Here is a 14,800-nt window from a genome sequence, read left to right as displayed (position 1 = left end):
CCAATTATATTTCAACTAGCTTGAGTTGTCAGGCAAAGTTCATTTTCCTGGGGCCTTCAGAGTAAACAGAGCAGGCCCCGCCCACTGTGAATAGACGCAGACACAGTCAGTTTCAATAGACAATCAGATCTCCATTCTGCACACCAGGGTCAGCTAGAAGGTCCTACGCTGAACTGGGCATGTACGTGTCCTGTGATTGGATACACATACGCACTGCTATAGTTTGAAAGGCGGCAGTTTGCAGAATGTCAAACTAAACCCGGAGATCCAACAGCTATTGCTGCATTTTTAATCCCTAATGGCCGCAGGAGGAGAAGAGATTGATCTGGTTGCAGATATACTTTCCACGACATTTTCATGAAAAGTTGAATATTATGAGAAGAGGTCAGCCAAACCCTGGGCTAGCTAACCTGTCCCAGCAAGGAAAAGGATTTGTCCGTCATTTTCAGATGAGCCTATGAACGGTACCCATGGCTCACAGCTTCTGAGAAACGTTGCAAATTATACTGTTGTTGTACGGCTGGGCACAAGCTGCTGTGCATTTAAAAAAGTTTGGAGACACTCGAGTGGACCTGCAGGTCAGCACCACACAGGGAGACGGAGCTCCTCAATGAAAAAATGAGTTTATAATGTTAATGACGTGATGTTGTAATGTGTAAGTGGGACGTCACTGAAGACCTAAGGGTGAAATGCATGGCCTGACACTGGATTACAGTACTTCAAAAATGGCAGCCTTTGGAATTTGCGAATTGCATCCATTCAAACTGCAATTTCAGTTTGGTTGTGAAGATTTGGCCAGTCCTACTCCACCTCCATGTTGTAGTTGGATCATTCCCCAAAATGTCCCCTTTGTGCAAAAGTCCCCTGTGATTTCCAGACTGACGCTGTCCCCTTCCTCAAGAATCACCACCTTCATTACAGAGACGCTCTTCTGGGATTTCGGAACCGAGATATCGACAAAAATCCGGGTAGTCCTGGACTCTCCCGGGACTTCATTTTTCGTCAGGTAGACGTGGCTGTTGTCTGAGGTCAGTTCGCTGAATGAGACTTGAGCGTAGACCAGGTACAGACCCTCCATTCTGCAGTTGATTGAGCTATTTACAATGTCCAGAGGACAGGAGTTACAGGCCAAGTCTCCAGATATCGCTGTGTCCCGAGTCCAGTTCTGAGCTGCAAAGACAAAACCAGGACTGAACCAGGACTGAACCGAGACAACACCAGGATTGGACCAGGACTGAGCCAGGAATAAACCAAGAATAAGCTAAACCAGGACAAGAACAGGACTAGACCAGAACTAGATCAGGATTAGACCAGGACTGAACATGGACTAGACCAGAACTGAACCAGGACTGGACTAAGACTGAGCAAGGATTGGACCAGGACTGAACCAGGACTAGACTAGTGCCAAAATGTAAACCAAAACTGGGACTTCACTAAACCAAGAGCTCGAGCTAAACCCAGACTTAATTAGCACTAAACCAGGTCTTAACCAGAACTAATCCAGTACTTACACTCGTTCGGGATGAGCTGGATGTAGGACAGTGAGGGAGCGGACGTCGTTGACTGAAAATAAGCCACAGGGGACACTGCAAAAATAAGTTTACCAATAAAATTAGATGTAAATGGTATTTCTAAATCACAGTATGCAACTTTTCTGCTTGTTTCTGCTTGTTTTATTGTTTTGCATGGAATGTTACACAGTATGGTATTAAACTTGGTGATGCAACAGGCCAAGGTAAAGCCATGTCAGGTCTCTGGAGAGGCGATCCCACTCACAGTAAGATTTTGAGGAGTAAAATCTGAATTTATACAAAGTAGATACACTTGACGTGGGACTAAACAGCTAAACATCACCCACAGCCGCATTTCAAAGAGCGCTGACAGAGGGGAGAGTGAGAGGGATGGGGGGTTCAGCGGGTTTAGGTTCAACACTTCAAACTTCACCATTGCAACCAGGTGTTTGTGATCAGTACATGCAAAACCGGATAGATTGGTTCCACTGCAGCACTTTATTAATGTGGAGAAAAACGTGCACATTCACACCTGCTCCTGTTTTGAATGTTTTAAATCAGGGGTGTCAAACTCATTTTCGCTGAGGGCCACATCGACAAAATGGTTGCTGTCAAAGGGCCAGTTGTAACTGTAAGAAAGTATAAATGTAACTAAACGTAACCAAATATAATACAAAATAAATGCAACTACTTTTTAATCTTGGTAATTAACCGTTTCTATATTTATTACGTTTTCAAGTTACAAATATTGCATATGGATTTACATAAATATGAAAAAATGGCTGTGTAACTGTGTATCTCCTGATAAACTGATATTTTAAGACAGCCATACCTTTAAATTTCCTTTGTCGCGGGCCACATAAAATGACGTCGCGGGCCACATTTGGCCCACAGGCCTTGAGTTGGACACATGTGTTTTAAATGGACTTATGCAGGTATTTGGTTTGTTTGGTTTTGTTTGTATTGTTCTGTATTTTAAACAGGCCACTCATGAAAAACTGGTGCTCTCATTGGGCTCTCCCTGTGATAAACTTATTAAAAAAGTAAATTCACCTGGTGGACTCGTCATTGTTGTTTCTGTAGAGGTTACTTCCTGCAAAAAAAAAACAATAACACAAGGTTACTACTACTTCACAGTCAGGAGTCCAACCCACCACCCTCCTGGTGAGAGGGCGGAGACAGGATAACCACTCTGCCACAATCACATCAGAAAGACACTAACCTGAGTTGTTTTCTGTTGGTTTGTTGTTGTTGTTTTTGTTGTTAAAATTGTTGCCATGACGATTACAGCCACAGAAAGGGCCCCACACCAGATTTGCAAAATAATCAGTCTGTACCTCAGCCCCACCTCCATCCTGAGAGACAGAGAGGGAGACGAGAGAGAGAGAGACGGACGAAGGGGGAGAGAGAGAAAGAAGAGGAGGGGCGGAGAGATGAGGAGAGAGAGGAGAGAGAGGAGAGCAGTGGGGGGAAGAGAAGGAGAGATAACATAAGAGGTTTTGCGGGTTTGTCAACTGCACCATGTAACGCTCGCTCCTACTATGACCTTCTCTGGAATGTTCCACACTGTGACTTGTCTGTTTTGCACATGTTTCCATGGTTTCAATAAAAAATTTTCAGCACCATCCAAATCCAAATGTAAAATGGTTTCACTTTTTGCTGTGCCCTGATCGACAGCTGCCCATCACACTAGCGAGCAGCCCTTTTTTTTTTTTCTTTTGTACCAAAATAACCATGCGACGCTGCCAAATCGTACAAGTATCACTTTTAAGAAAATAAAACTGGAGAAGGAAGGGCATACGTCACAGTGGGTGTGTACCGATTAAAGATTACTCAAAATTACTCACTCCAAGTACAATTTCAGGGGCTCTATTAGAAGATGACAGAAGATGTTTGTGTAATCCCTCAATCGTCCAAGTCTGATCTGTAAAAGCCAAAAGTAAAATCTGTCAACTAGACAAAAAGTTGTAGGAGTGAAGACGTTTGGCTGCTCATCCAAGTCAGTTCTGGTCAGATTACTGCTGGACACTGCCTTATGTCTGTCTGAAGGGAGGGGTTAACTACACCGAAACTGGAAACAGAAAGTATGGCATGACACACATACATTCTCTGATTTGTGTTCTAAAGTTGTTTTGACATCACAAACAGACCTAGAGTTGTCTTTTGTTTCATTCACACATGTTTAACTCACAAACCGTGCAAATTTAGAAGGAGTTCTATGGTGTCATTTGGCTATCTTTAAGTTGGAGTGCGTACACAGAAATCGTAGAGTGCATTAACTAAAAGTGAGCGGTGAAAATGTGAAAGCAAACTGCACTGTTCACCCTCCAGCACCTTCTCTCTATCTGCCTCGGCCCGCTTTGTTGTTTTGTTTTTTTTCCTTCAACAAGCGTCTTCTTTAGTTATTTTTTCTTCAGTAAATAAATCATCTTGTGTAGATCACGACACCCTACTCAGCAGACTTCAGCAGATAGGCTTCTCAGAGAAGTGGCTGGCACGGTTTAGGAGTTACATCTCGGGATGCATTCAGTTGGTGCGAGCTGAGGGGCATCATTCTGACCCCCTAACCCTGACCATAGGGGCTCCTCAAGGGTCCATACTAGGACCAACCCTTTTTAAAATCTACATTAATAACGTAGTTTCTGCTGCTGGCGCCTCCCACATACATTTATACGCTGATGACACCATTCTGTACACATCCAGCCCGTGCCGTAACACAGCCCTCTGCTCTTTACAAAACAGTTTCACCAGTCTCCAACACGCCTTTTCCAACCTTTGTCTTCTTTTAAACACAACCAAAACGAAATATATGATTTTCAACCGAAATTTACCTCAGATTCCCTACCACGCCAACATCTCATCCCTAGATGGCACACATCTACAACTAGTAAATTCTTACAAATACTTAGGCATATGGCTTGACAATACACTTTCTTTTGACATTCACATTAACACATTACTTTCCAAAGTCAAATCAAGAATCAGCTTTCTATATCGCAATAAATCCTCATTTACCCATTCCGCAAAACACACCCTTGTCAAAATGACAATCCTCCCCATCTTCGATTACGGTGACATCATCTACAGGTCAGCATCAAAAACTCTCCTCCATAAACTTGATGTCATTTATCACTCAGCAATCCGTTTTGTCACAGCTGCCCCTTTCACTGACCATCACTGTCTTCTGTACTCACAGGTTCACTGGCCGTCACTTCACTCCCGCAGATGAATAAATTGGTACAAATTCATCTATAAAACATGAATTGGTAAAACCCCTCACTGTCTTCGCTCACTCATCAGTATTTCTAATAACACACATGACCTACGTTCCAGTAACATTATCACCATGATCACCCCACGAGTCCGTACATCCTTTGGTCGATCATCATTTCAGTTCACTGCAAACGACTGGAACAATCTACAAAAAACTCAAAAACTTAGTACTATGATACTGTGAGATTAATATATATGATATATTATACTTTGACCTGTATGTTTTTGTGGGTGCCAGTGTGGCACGATGATGTCATAATGTACTTGGAACATACATGGACGTGGAAGTGCTATGTGCATTTTTGTACCAAGACGTGCAAGACGTGTGTTTCTTAAGAAAGACCAGATCAGCATGCTGACTTTGTCTGCATTGAACCCAGATAACATGTACATGTCTGTATATTCCAAGCTAATTATTAAGAGAATGTGACGTATACTACTAGTATACAGAGCCCACTCTGGAGATGTAAAATCAGGAGATTGTGTCGAAACAGTTTGAATGATGCCTGTGCCAGAATAAAGAACCTGGTTTAAGGATCTATTGAGCCTACTGGATTTTTATTTGCGGTGTGCCTCTGGGAAAAGCTGACAATACCAATAGCTTCATTTATCAACTCAATAAAATCTATAGTACGTGACCAGTGTACTTGTTTTTAACTCTGTTTTTAAACTCTGCTCACCCGTGTGTATATATGTAAATAGTGGAAAATAGTAAGTGTCTTAGTGTTGTTGTTTTGTCTTTGCCTGTGTGGATGTTATTCTGTTGTATGTTGAAATTTCTGCTTCTTGGCCAGGTCAGCGTTGAAAATGAGAAATGGTTCTCAACCGACCTACCTGGTAAAATAAAGGTAAAATTAAAAAATTAAAAAAATACTATCACTACCACTACTACTACTACTACCACTATCACTACCACTACTACTACTACTACCACTACCACTACTGTCACTACCACTACTACTACTAGTACTACCACTACTACTACTACTACTATCACTACCACTACTACTACTAGTACTACCACTACTACTACTACTACTACTACTATCACTACCACTACTACTACTATCACTACCACTACTACTACTAGTACTACCACTACTACTACTACTACCACTACTATCACTACCACTACTACTAGTACTACCACTACTACTACTACTACTACTACTACTATCACTACCACTACTACTAGTACTACTACTATCACTACCACTACCACTACTACTACTATCACTACCACTACTACTACTAGTACTACCACTACCACTACTACTACCACTACTATCACTACCACTACCACTACTACTAGTACTACCACTACTACTACCACTACCACTACTGTCACTACCACTACTACTACTATCACTACCACTACTACTACTAGTACTACCACTACTACTACTACTACTACTATCACTACCACTACTACTACTATCACTACCACTACTACTACTAGTACTACCACTATTACTACTACTACTACTATCACTACCACTACCACTACTACTACTATCACTACCACTACTACTACTACTATCACTACCACTACTACTACTATCACTACCACTACTACTACTAGTACTACCACTACTACTACTAGTACCACTACTATCACTACCACTACCACTACTACTAGTACTACCACTACTACTACTACTATCACTACCACTACTACCACTACCACAACTACTACTAGTACTACCACTACTACTACTACTACCACTACTATCACTACTAGCACTACCACTACTACTACTACTACTACTACTACTTCTACCACTACTACCACTACTACTACCACTACTATCACTACTAGCACTACCACTACTACTACTACTTCTACCACTACTACCACTACTACTACCACTACGATCACTGCGCCCTACGATGTCTGTGTACACGATCCAACTTAAACATAGCCAGATGACGCCATTCTGATGATGCCATGATGCAGTTCTTCTTTCAAACTGAAAACACTCTGTTCCACCTGATGATGTCATGTGGTAATACAGGAAGTGCTCCACTGTGTTTTTAAACTCACTACATCTTCAATATCCGCTAGTCTCTACTGAACTAAAGGTAAAAGGAGATGTTGACTTGAAAACTATGATTTCATGATATCACAAGGTGGAACGTCGCATTTTGAGCTTTGGAGATGTTTGGAGATGTTCGACATTAAAGACGTAATTTTATGCGAATAAAGTCATAGTACTACAAGAATAAAGTACTTTGAAGAGACAGTGTAAAAGTTTGAGTTTGTTTCATCGGAGGAACCATACGGATCTGGAAGAAACTGCTACTTTTGTGGAAGAGGAAGTGGCTGGAGGTGGTCGGCTGCAGGGGTGAAATGTCCATTACACGACCATTACTGTGTCTCTTCAAAGTACTTATACTGATGATACTGTGGTGATGGTGGGCTAAAAGATGCAGTATTTCATCGTGCGTAAACTCCAGGTGAAAGTATATCTCCATAAGGCATAACGCAGTAGTCACTCACTCGCAGACAGCAGCATATACTCTCAGAAAATGACAACTTTATTCTCGTAATATTAATACTATGACTTTATTGTTGGAAAAAACACGTCTTTAATGTTGAAATACTCTGACTTTATTCCCGTAGCGCCGCATAATTCATCATCAAATTAAAAAAAATTAAAAATCATCAATTATGTAAAGCTGCTGCTGGATCCGGTCCCAGTTCCTGACTCAGTTCTTGTCCCCGTATCAGTCCCAGTCTCAGACCCCGTCTCAGTCCCTGTCTCACTCTCAGTCTCTGTCCCAGTCCCGATGCCTGTCTCAGTCCCAGTTCCTGTCCCAGTCCCTGTCTCAGCTCCTGTTCCTCTCTCAGTCCCAGTCTCAGTGCCTGTCTCAGTCCCCGTCTCAGTCCCCGTCTCAGTCCCCGTCTCAGTCCCTTCCCGTGTCCTGGTCCCGGTCCCCATCTCAGTCCCTGTCTCAATCCCAGTCTCAGGCTCAGTCCCTGTCCTAGTCTCAGTCCCTGTCTCAGTCCCTGTCCCTGTCCTAGTCTCAGTCCCTGTCTCAGTCACTGTCCCTGTCTGAGTCCCTGTCCTAGTCTCAGTCCCTGTCTCAGTCACTGTACCAGTCCCTGTCCTAGTCTCAGTCCCTGTACCAGTCCCTGTCCTAGTCTCAGTCCCTGTCCTAGTCCCTGCCCTGGTCCCTGTCTCAGTTACCGTCTCAGTCCCTGTCTCAGTCCCAGTCCCAGTCCCTGTTCCTATACTTGTCTCAGTTGTCTCAGTTCTGTCCCCGTCTAAGTCCCTGTCTCTGTCACTGTCCCTGTCTTCGCCTCAGTCCCAGTTCCTGTCTCAATCCCAGTCTCAGTTCCAGTCCCCGTCCCAGTCCCTGTCTCAGTCCCTGTCTCAGTCCCTCTCCCTGTCCCTGTCCTAGAACCTGTCCCCATGCCAGTCCCTGTCTCAGTCCCTGTCTCAGTCCCTGTCTCAGTCCCTCTCCCTGTCCCTGTCCTAGAACCTCTCCCCATGCCAGTCCCTGTCTTAGTCCCTGTCTCAGTCCCTGTCTCAGTCCCTGTCTCTGTCCCTGTCCAGTCCTGTTAATCCATAAACTGTTTTGAATCAAATGTTGACTGAAAGTGCTGCCAAATTACCAACTTCAAAACCAGTTCAGAACTGTATTCATGCGAGTTCATTATGGGACAGACGCCTACAGAAGTCTCAGCCTATGACCTAGGGGGCACTCAAAATGTTGTTGTTTTTTTTTATTTATTTATTTTTATTTTTTATTTTTTTAATGTAAATTCTGAAAAGATGCACCTTACACAATTTCATATTTTGATCATCAAACGTGTGGACAATAAAAGTAAAATGGTAGATTTAACAAGTTACCAGAGCTAAAAGCACATTAGGTTCCAACATTTGAGCAACACTGAAATGTAAACTGATAAATTAATACTTGAAACATATGCACTTCAAAAGACTACTGTACTCACCTGTCTCTGCTCCTCTGTCTCTGCTCCTCTGTCTCTGCTCCTCTGTCTCTGCTCCTCTGTCTCTGCTCCTCTGTCTCTGCTCCTCTGTCTCTGCTCCTCTGTCTCTGCTCCTCTGTCTCTGCTCCTGTCCCCTCTGTGTCTCTGTCGTGAGTGACTGATGTGTCTTGTGGCCTCAGCTTGACGCTCTGAGGCTCTGATGCTGGGGTTTTCCTAACAGCACCTGCACTTACAAACACGGCCTATGGAGGGCAGTAGGGAGCAATGCTAATTATGATATTGCACAGAGAAGGGGAAAGAGAGAAGAAGGTGATAGAGGAAGAAAAGAGAGAGGAGGAAGTTGGGGGGGGGGGGGGGGGCGGAAAGTAAGAGAAGGAAGAAGGAAGAGAGAAAGTGTGGTAAGAGATGATAGAGTGAGAGTAAGGAGAGAGGTCAAAAGATGAAGGATGCGAGAAAAGTGAAAAGAGAGCGGAAAGTGAGAGAGGAGAGTGGAGAACAAGAACAAAGAGAGAAAGGGGTAAAGCGAGAGAAAGAGTGAGAGAAAGATAGGAAGGGAGGGAGATGGGGGTAAGAGGAGATAGAGAGACAAAAGAGAGAGATGAGAGGGGAGAAGAGAGAGAGAGAGGGCGAGGGGGTAGGTAGAAGAGAGGAGAGAGAGGGAAGGGGGAGAAGAAAGAGAAAGGGGGAAGAGAGGAGAGTGAGAGAAGAGAGGAGGGGGTGAAGGGGGAGGAAAGAGAAAAGGGAGAAAGAAAAAGAAAGGGGAAGAGAGGAGATAAAAGAGAGAAGGGAGGGGAGAAGAAAGAGAAAGGGGGGAAAGAGGAAGAGAAAGAGTGAGAGAAAGGAAAGACAGTGGAAAGAGAGGAAGGGAGGGGTAAGAGGGGATAGAGGGGGGAGTGAGAGAAGAAAGAGAAAGATGAGAGAGGGGAGAAGAGAGAGAGGGCGAGGGGGATAGGTAGAAGAGTGGAGAGAGGGGGAAGGGGGAGAAGATGGGGAGAAGAAAGAGAAAGGGGGAGGAAAGGAGAGTGAGAGAAGAGAGGAGAGAGGGAACAAGCAGGGAAAGGGGGAGAGAAGAGGGGATGGTAGAGATAGAGTGAGAAAGGAGAGAGAAGGGGGAGGGAAAGAGAGAGAGGGAGAGAGAGAGGAAAAAGTAGGGGCAGCATTGTAATTTTCAGATATTATGAGAAAATGGGAGCCTAGTGACAGCTCAGATCTGTGGAGAGGGGAGGCTGCTCATCAAAAAATGCAGTTTTCAAAACACGCATTCTTGTGCTGAAATGTTTCACCAACATTTCATCACTGGGAACATCTGCATAGAATCAAGTCGATTAAACAGGGAGTATTCGGAGTATTTGGATCTTTCTTTCATGTTCTTCCTGTATATTTGTGTAACCTCCTCATTTCCCCTGAGCATATTAACACCCTCCTTAAGATTTTGTGCAAGGCTCCGCCCACACTCCCACACAACAATTCTCCATAAATACAGTGTGGTCCCTTGTTTATCGCGGGGTTTACGTTCTAAAAATAACCCACAATAGATGAAAGTAATTGATTAGTACTTGATTGATTAAGAGTGTCCCACACGTGCCTCTCTATCTAAATTTGTCTGAACACAGTCGTATCACAGCAAAAGAGCAAATCAGGACTGAGGCTGCTGCCGCCCCTTCCCATCTACACCGCCGCTTTATCCGGGAGTGGGTGTGTCCTAATGCTATCTGTCAATTCTGGGGGAAGAAGGCCCTTGGAGAGTAGCAAGAAAAGTTTATTTTCTTGATATCTGAAAGGAGCAGGGTTTGTAAGACTCTTCTCCTTCCGGTTCCTTTTGTTCGGGTCCATAATGTCACGGCACATGACACTTGTATTTATGTTAACGGCCTGATTATTCTGTTTTTGACTCGTTAAACTCATGTTAACAAAATGAAATGTTAACAGCAATAAATAAATAAAGTATAGATGCATGGTCCGTTTACTCCTCCTTCTGCTGCTACTCCTTCTACTACTACTACTACTACTACTTCTACTACTCCACTACTCCTACTATTACAAATACTACTACTACTACTCTACTCCTCCTCATGCTACTTATTACCATTACTTCTACTACAACTACTACTACCAGTACTAATACTTTACTCCTCCTCATCCTATTACTACTACTACAACTACTACTACTCTGCTCCTCCTCATCCAACTACTACTCTACTACTACTACTACTCCTACTCTACTCCTACCACTACTATGACTACTACTACTATCACTGATACCACTACGACCTCTACTACTACCACTACTATTACTGAAATACTAATACTACTGCTACTGCCACTGTACTACTACTACTACTCTACTGCTACTGTCTGGGTATAAAGTATAAAGATTATACTTTATGGTCTGTCTTAAATAACACAGAGGACAGAATCAACAGAACACCCAAACGTCTTTATCTCGAGTAAAAGGAGTGATATATTTATTCCTGAATGACATGAGGATGTTGGAGAAAAGAGACACACGTGACACAATTGAGACTGTGGCTAGACCGTCCCACGTTAGGACGGAGTTTTGTCCCAGGAGTCACACAGAAATACACAGAAATATTGTGTGAGTAATGTGATTGAATAAGCCTTATGGCTGTGAGCTGAATAACTTTGATGTGGTTGAGGAACATCGCCCACTCACCACAGCAGAAGAGGACGGGGAAGTTGCATCACCAGCTTCAGGACTTTTACTGTCAAAGGGCCAGCACCTCAAGTGTTCCATGTATTTGAGAAAAATGTGTCTTGTCCCAGTACGGTGGGGCAAGGTACACATGTGTCCTGTGCTCAGGTCTTTAAAGCAGCTCTGTGTGAACAAGCCTCTCCATGGACCAGCACCAAAGAACATCTCCCACATGAGCCACATGAACCATCTCACATGAGGAGGATAAACCAGGACTAAACCAGGACTAAACCAGGACTGAACCAGGACTAAACATGTGGAATCTGTGACGTTTCTGCAGCTAAAACCTGGAACATTCTTCCTGAAGATGTGACACAGGCCTCGACTTTGACGATGTTTAAATCCAGGCTCAAAACTGTTCTTTTTATCTGTGCATGTGACTGAAAGGGTTTTATTCTGCCTCTTCTCTTTAATGTTCATTTTATGATGATTATTTATGTTTAGATTTGTTGTATTGTGTTTTTAATGTCTTTCTTATTCTGTAAAACACTCTGAATTCCTTTGTGTGTCCAAATTGTGCTGTACAAATAAACTTGTATTGTTGTATCTTTGCTGTGACAGCAAAACTCCACTCTGGTCTGTGAGAGTTGTGAAATCACTTATAAACTCATCATGGTGAATAAAGAGGATGTTCAGAATGAAACTCTGGACCTCTGCAAACTGTTTCAAATGAAATACTTCTGTTTTTCACAATTTTACAGTGTCTTTAATGTAATGAGATTATGCAGTGGATCACACGGTACTGGACATTTAGACTGTGGTCAGTGTCATGATCAGTGTGGTGGTCAGTGTGGTGGTCAGTGTGGAGGTCAGTGTGGAGGTCAGTGTGGAGGTCAGTGTGGAGGTCAGTGTCGTGGTCAGTGTGGAGGTCAGTGTGGAGGTCAGTGTGGTGGTCAGTGTGGAGGTCAGTGTGGAGGTCAGTGTGGTGGTCAGTGTGGAGGTCAGTGTGGAGGTCAGTGTCGTGGTCAGTGTGGAGGTCAGTGTGGAGGTCAGTGTGGTGGTCAGTGTGGAGGTCAGTGTGGAGGTCAGTGTGGTGGTCAGTGTGGAGGTCAGTGTCGTGGTCAGTGTGGTGGTCAGTGTGGTGGTCAGCTCTAGTGTTTGTAATGCAGAGGTCTACAGCCAGTCCTCTGTCAGTAAAAAGATGTGGTTTGGATCAAAAGCCATGTTTATGTTTTACTACAGTGAATTTACTACTGAAATATATTTGTATTTGTTTTTAATATAATCAGAAGCTGTGATTTGATCAGTCTGAACTCTGAAATGTGATGATGTTATATCCCAGACAGGACAGAGCCACGTTTCTGCCCTGACAACATTGAACTTTGCCACGAAAATGTTGAACTTGATTTGATTTGCTCGGTCTGTGCTCAGTAGTACTGACATTTAGAATGTTATGATGTCATCTGAAACACAACCGCAGAAAAAAGGAAGTGTAGTGAACTGTATGCAAATTCAGGTATTTTCCAAAAGCATAAATAAAAACATATCATACAATGTATTCTAAAGTTGTTCAAATACTTTTTACAAATCACTGCACAAATCCTGCAATGTTTTATGCATTTATATTCCAGTACTCCAACAATACTATATCAGCTATTACAACTCCTACAATTACTATCAGCACTACTATAATACTACTGCTACTACTGCTATTACTGCTTCTACTGCTTCTACTGCTACTACTTATACTTCTGCTTCTACTACTGCTACTACTGCTTCAACTGCTACTACTTATACTACTGCTTCTATTACTGCTACTACTGCTACTACTACTACTACTACTACTACTGCTTCTACTGCTACTACTACTGCTTCTACTGCTACTACTACTGCTTCTACTGCTACTACTACTACTACTACTACTGCTACTACTGCTACTACTACTACTACTACTACTACTGCTTCTACTGCTACTACTACTGCTTCTACTGCTACTACTACTGCTTCTACTGCTACTACTACTACTACTACTACTGCTTCTACTGCTACTACTACTACAACTGTTTCTACTGCTACTACTACTGCTTCTACTGCTACTACTACTACTGCTTCTACTGCTACTACTACTACTGCTTCTACTGCTACTACTACTGCTTCTACTGCTACTACTACTGCTTCTACTGCTACTACTACTACTACTACTGCTTCTACTGCTACTACTACTGTTTCTACTGCTACTACTACTACTGCTTCTACTGCTACTACTACTACCGCTTCTACTGCTACTACTACTACTGCTTCTACTGCTACTACTACTACTGCTTCTACTGCTACTACTACTGCTTCTACTGCTACTACTACTGCTTCTACTGCTACTACTACTACTACTACTACTACTACTACTATTACTATTGCATCTACTGCTACTATTGCTACTACTGCTACTACTTATACTACAGCTACTACTGCTTCTACTGCTATTGCTACTACTACTACTTTGCAATCACTTTAATCTTCCAGCCATATTTAGGACCTTCAATTTCTACTTTAGTTCTCTCCCTGCTCCTTAAGACTCTCTTCACCTGTCCTCTCTTCACCTGTCCTCTCTTCACCTGTCCTCTCTTCACCTGTCCTCTCTTCACCTGTCCTCTCTTCACCTGTCCTCTCTTCACCTGTCCTCTCTTCACCTGTCCTCTCTTCACCTGTCCTCTCTTCACCTGTCCTCTCTTCACCTGTCCTCTCTTCACCTGTCCTGTTTTCACTGAGCAGTAAAAGCAGTAGTGAAAGTTTGTTTGGGACATAGAACCTGAGCAGAATGTTTTTGAGTTTGGTTTCATGTTTGAGGGACAGTCCCAGAGTTTTGTGTGGACTCAAATTGGACAAATGTCAGAGGGTTTCTTTAAAGTTGCCAGTTTCACTTGTCAGAATTCCCCTTTTGGGACATGTCTAAACCTTCTACCTTTTGTTTATATAGCTGGGAGAAGAGCAGAGCAGTTAAAAATGTACGTAAATACTCAAAAGTATACTCTGCACATGTTCTGGTAGAAGGCAGACCTGTTTGTCTCTATGGGGATGTTATTGCTTGGCCTGAAATGTTCCACAGTATAGCTTTTAACTAATTTATCTGGCAAGGTTTTATTTTATGTCCATGTGTTTTATCCTTTGAAAAACATGCATTAATGTAACTTGGAGGTTTCAACTTATCTTGTCTTCTTGAAGATAGATAAGTTTAAAGAAGAGAAGGAATTACACTTCTGTAGGGTATGAAAGACGGGGTATTACACTTCTATGGGGTAATAAAGAGGGGTATTACACTTCTATGGGGTAATAAAGAGGGGTATTACACTTCTATGGGGTAATAAAGAGGGGTATTACACTTCTATGGGGTAATAAAGAGGGGTATTA

General features: G+C 42.9%; 2 protein-coding genes across 2 annotated transcripts in view; both read right to left on the bottom strand.

The window, feature by feature from the left end:
• Positions 1-14,800, bottom strand: part of tspan13a (tetraspanin 13a) — a 260,320-nt gene that overhangs the window by 198,045 nt on the left and 47,475 nt on the right. The window lies entirely within an intron of this gene.
• LOC129456886 (uncharacterized) lies at positions 773-3,362 on the bottom strand. The gene is made up of 5 exons (XM_055227731.1): positions 3,359-3,362; positions 2,734-2,866; positions 2,565-2,604; positions 1,512-1,586; positions 773-1,170 (listed from the first exon to the last, which is right to left on the bottom strand). The coding sequence occupies exons 2-5, from the start codon at positions 2,863-2,865 to the stop codon at positions 773-775; spliced, it is 645 nt and encodes a 214-aa protein (XP_055083706.1). The 5' UTR covers position 2,866; positions 3,359-3,362.

The sequence above is a fragment of the Periophthalmus magnuspinnatus genome, chromosome 16 (assembly GCF_009829125.3).
Source record: "Periophthalmus magnuspinnatus isolate fPerMag1 chromosome 16, fPerMag1.2.pri, whole genome shotgun sequence".
Classification (NCBI taxonomy): domain Eukaryota; kingdom Metazoa; phylum Chordata; class Actinopteri; order Gobiiformes; family Gobiidae; genus Periophthalmus; species Periophthalmus magnuspinnatus.
The sequence above is the reverse complement of the archived record's forward strand: the minus strand, read 5'-3'. Positions and strand labels throughout refer to the sequence as shown.

Excerpts from the sequence above, each read along its gene's own strand:
- LOC129456886 (XM_055227731.1), bottom strand. The coding sequence starts at position 2,865 with ATGGAGGTGGGGCTGAGGTACAGACTGATTATTTTGCAAATCTGGTGT. Across the intron at positions 2,605-2,733 it reads ACCAACAGAAAACAACTCAG|GAAGTAACCTCTACAGAAAC; the intron begins GTTAGTGTCTTT and ends TTTTTTTTGCAG. Across the intron at positions 1,171-1,511 it reads CCAGCTCATCCCGAACGAGT|CTCAGAACTGGACTCGGGAC; the intron begins GTAAGTACTGGA and ends TTGTCTTTGCAG.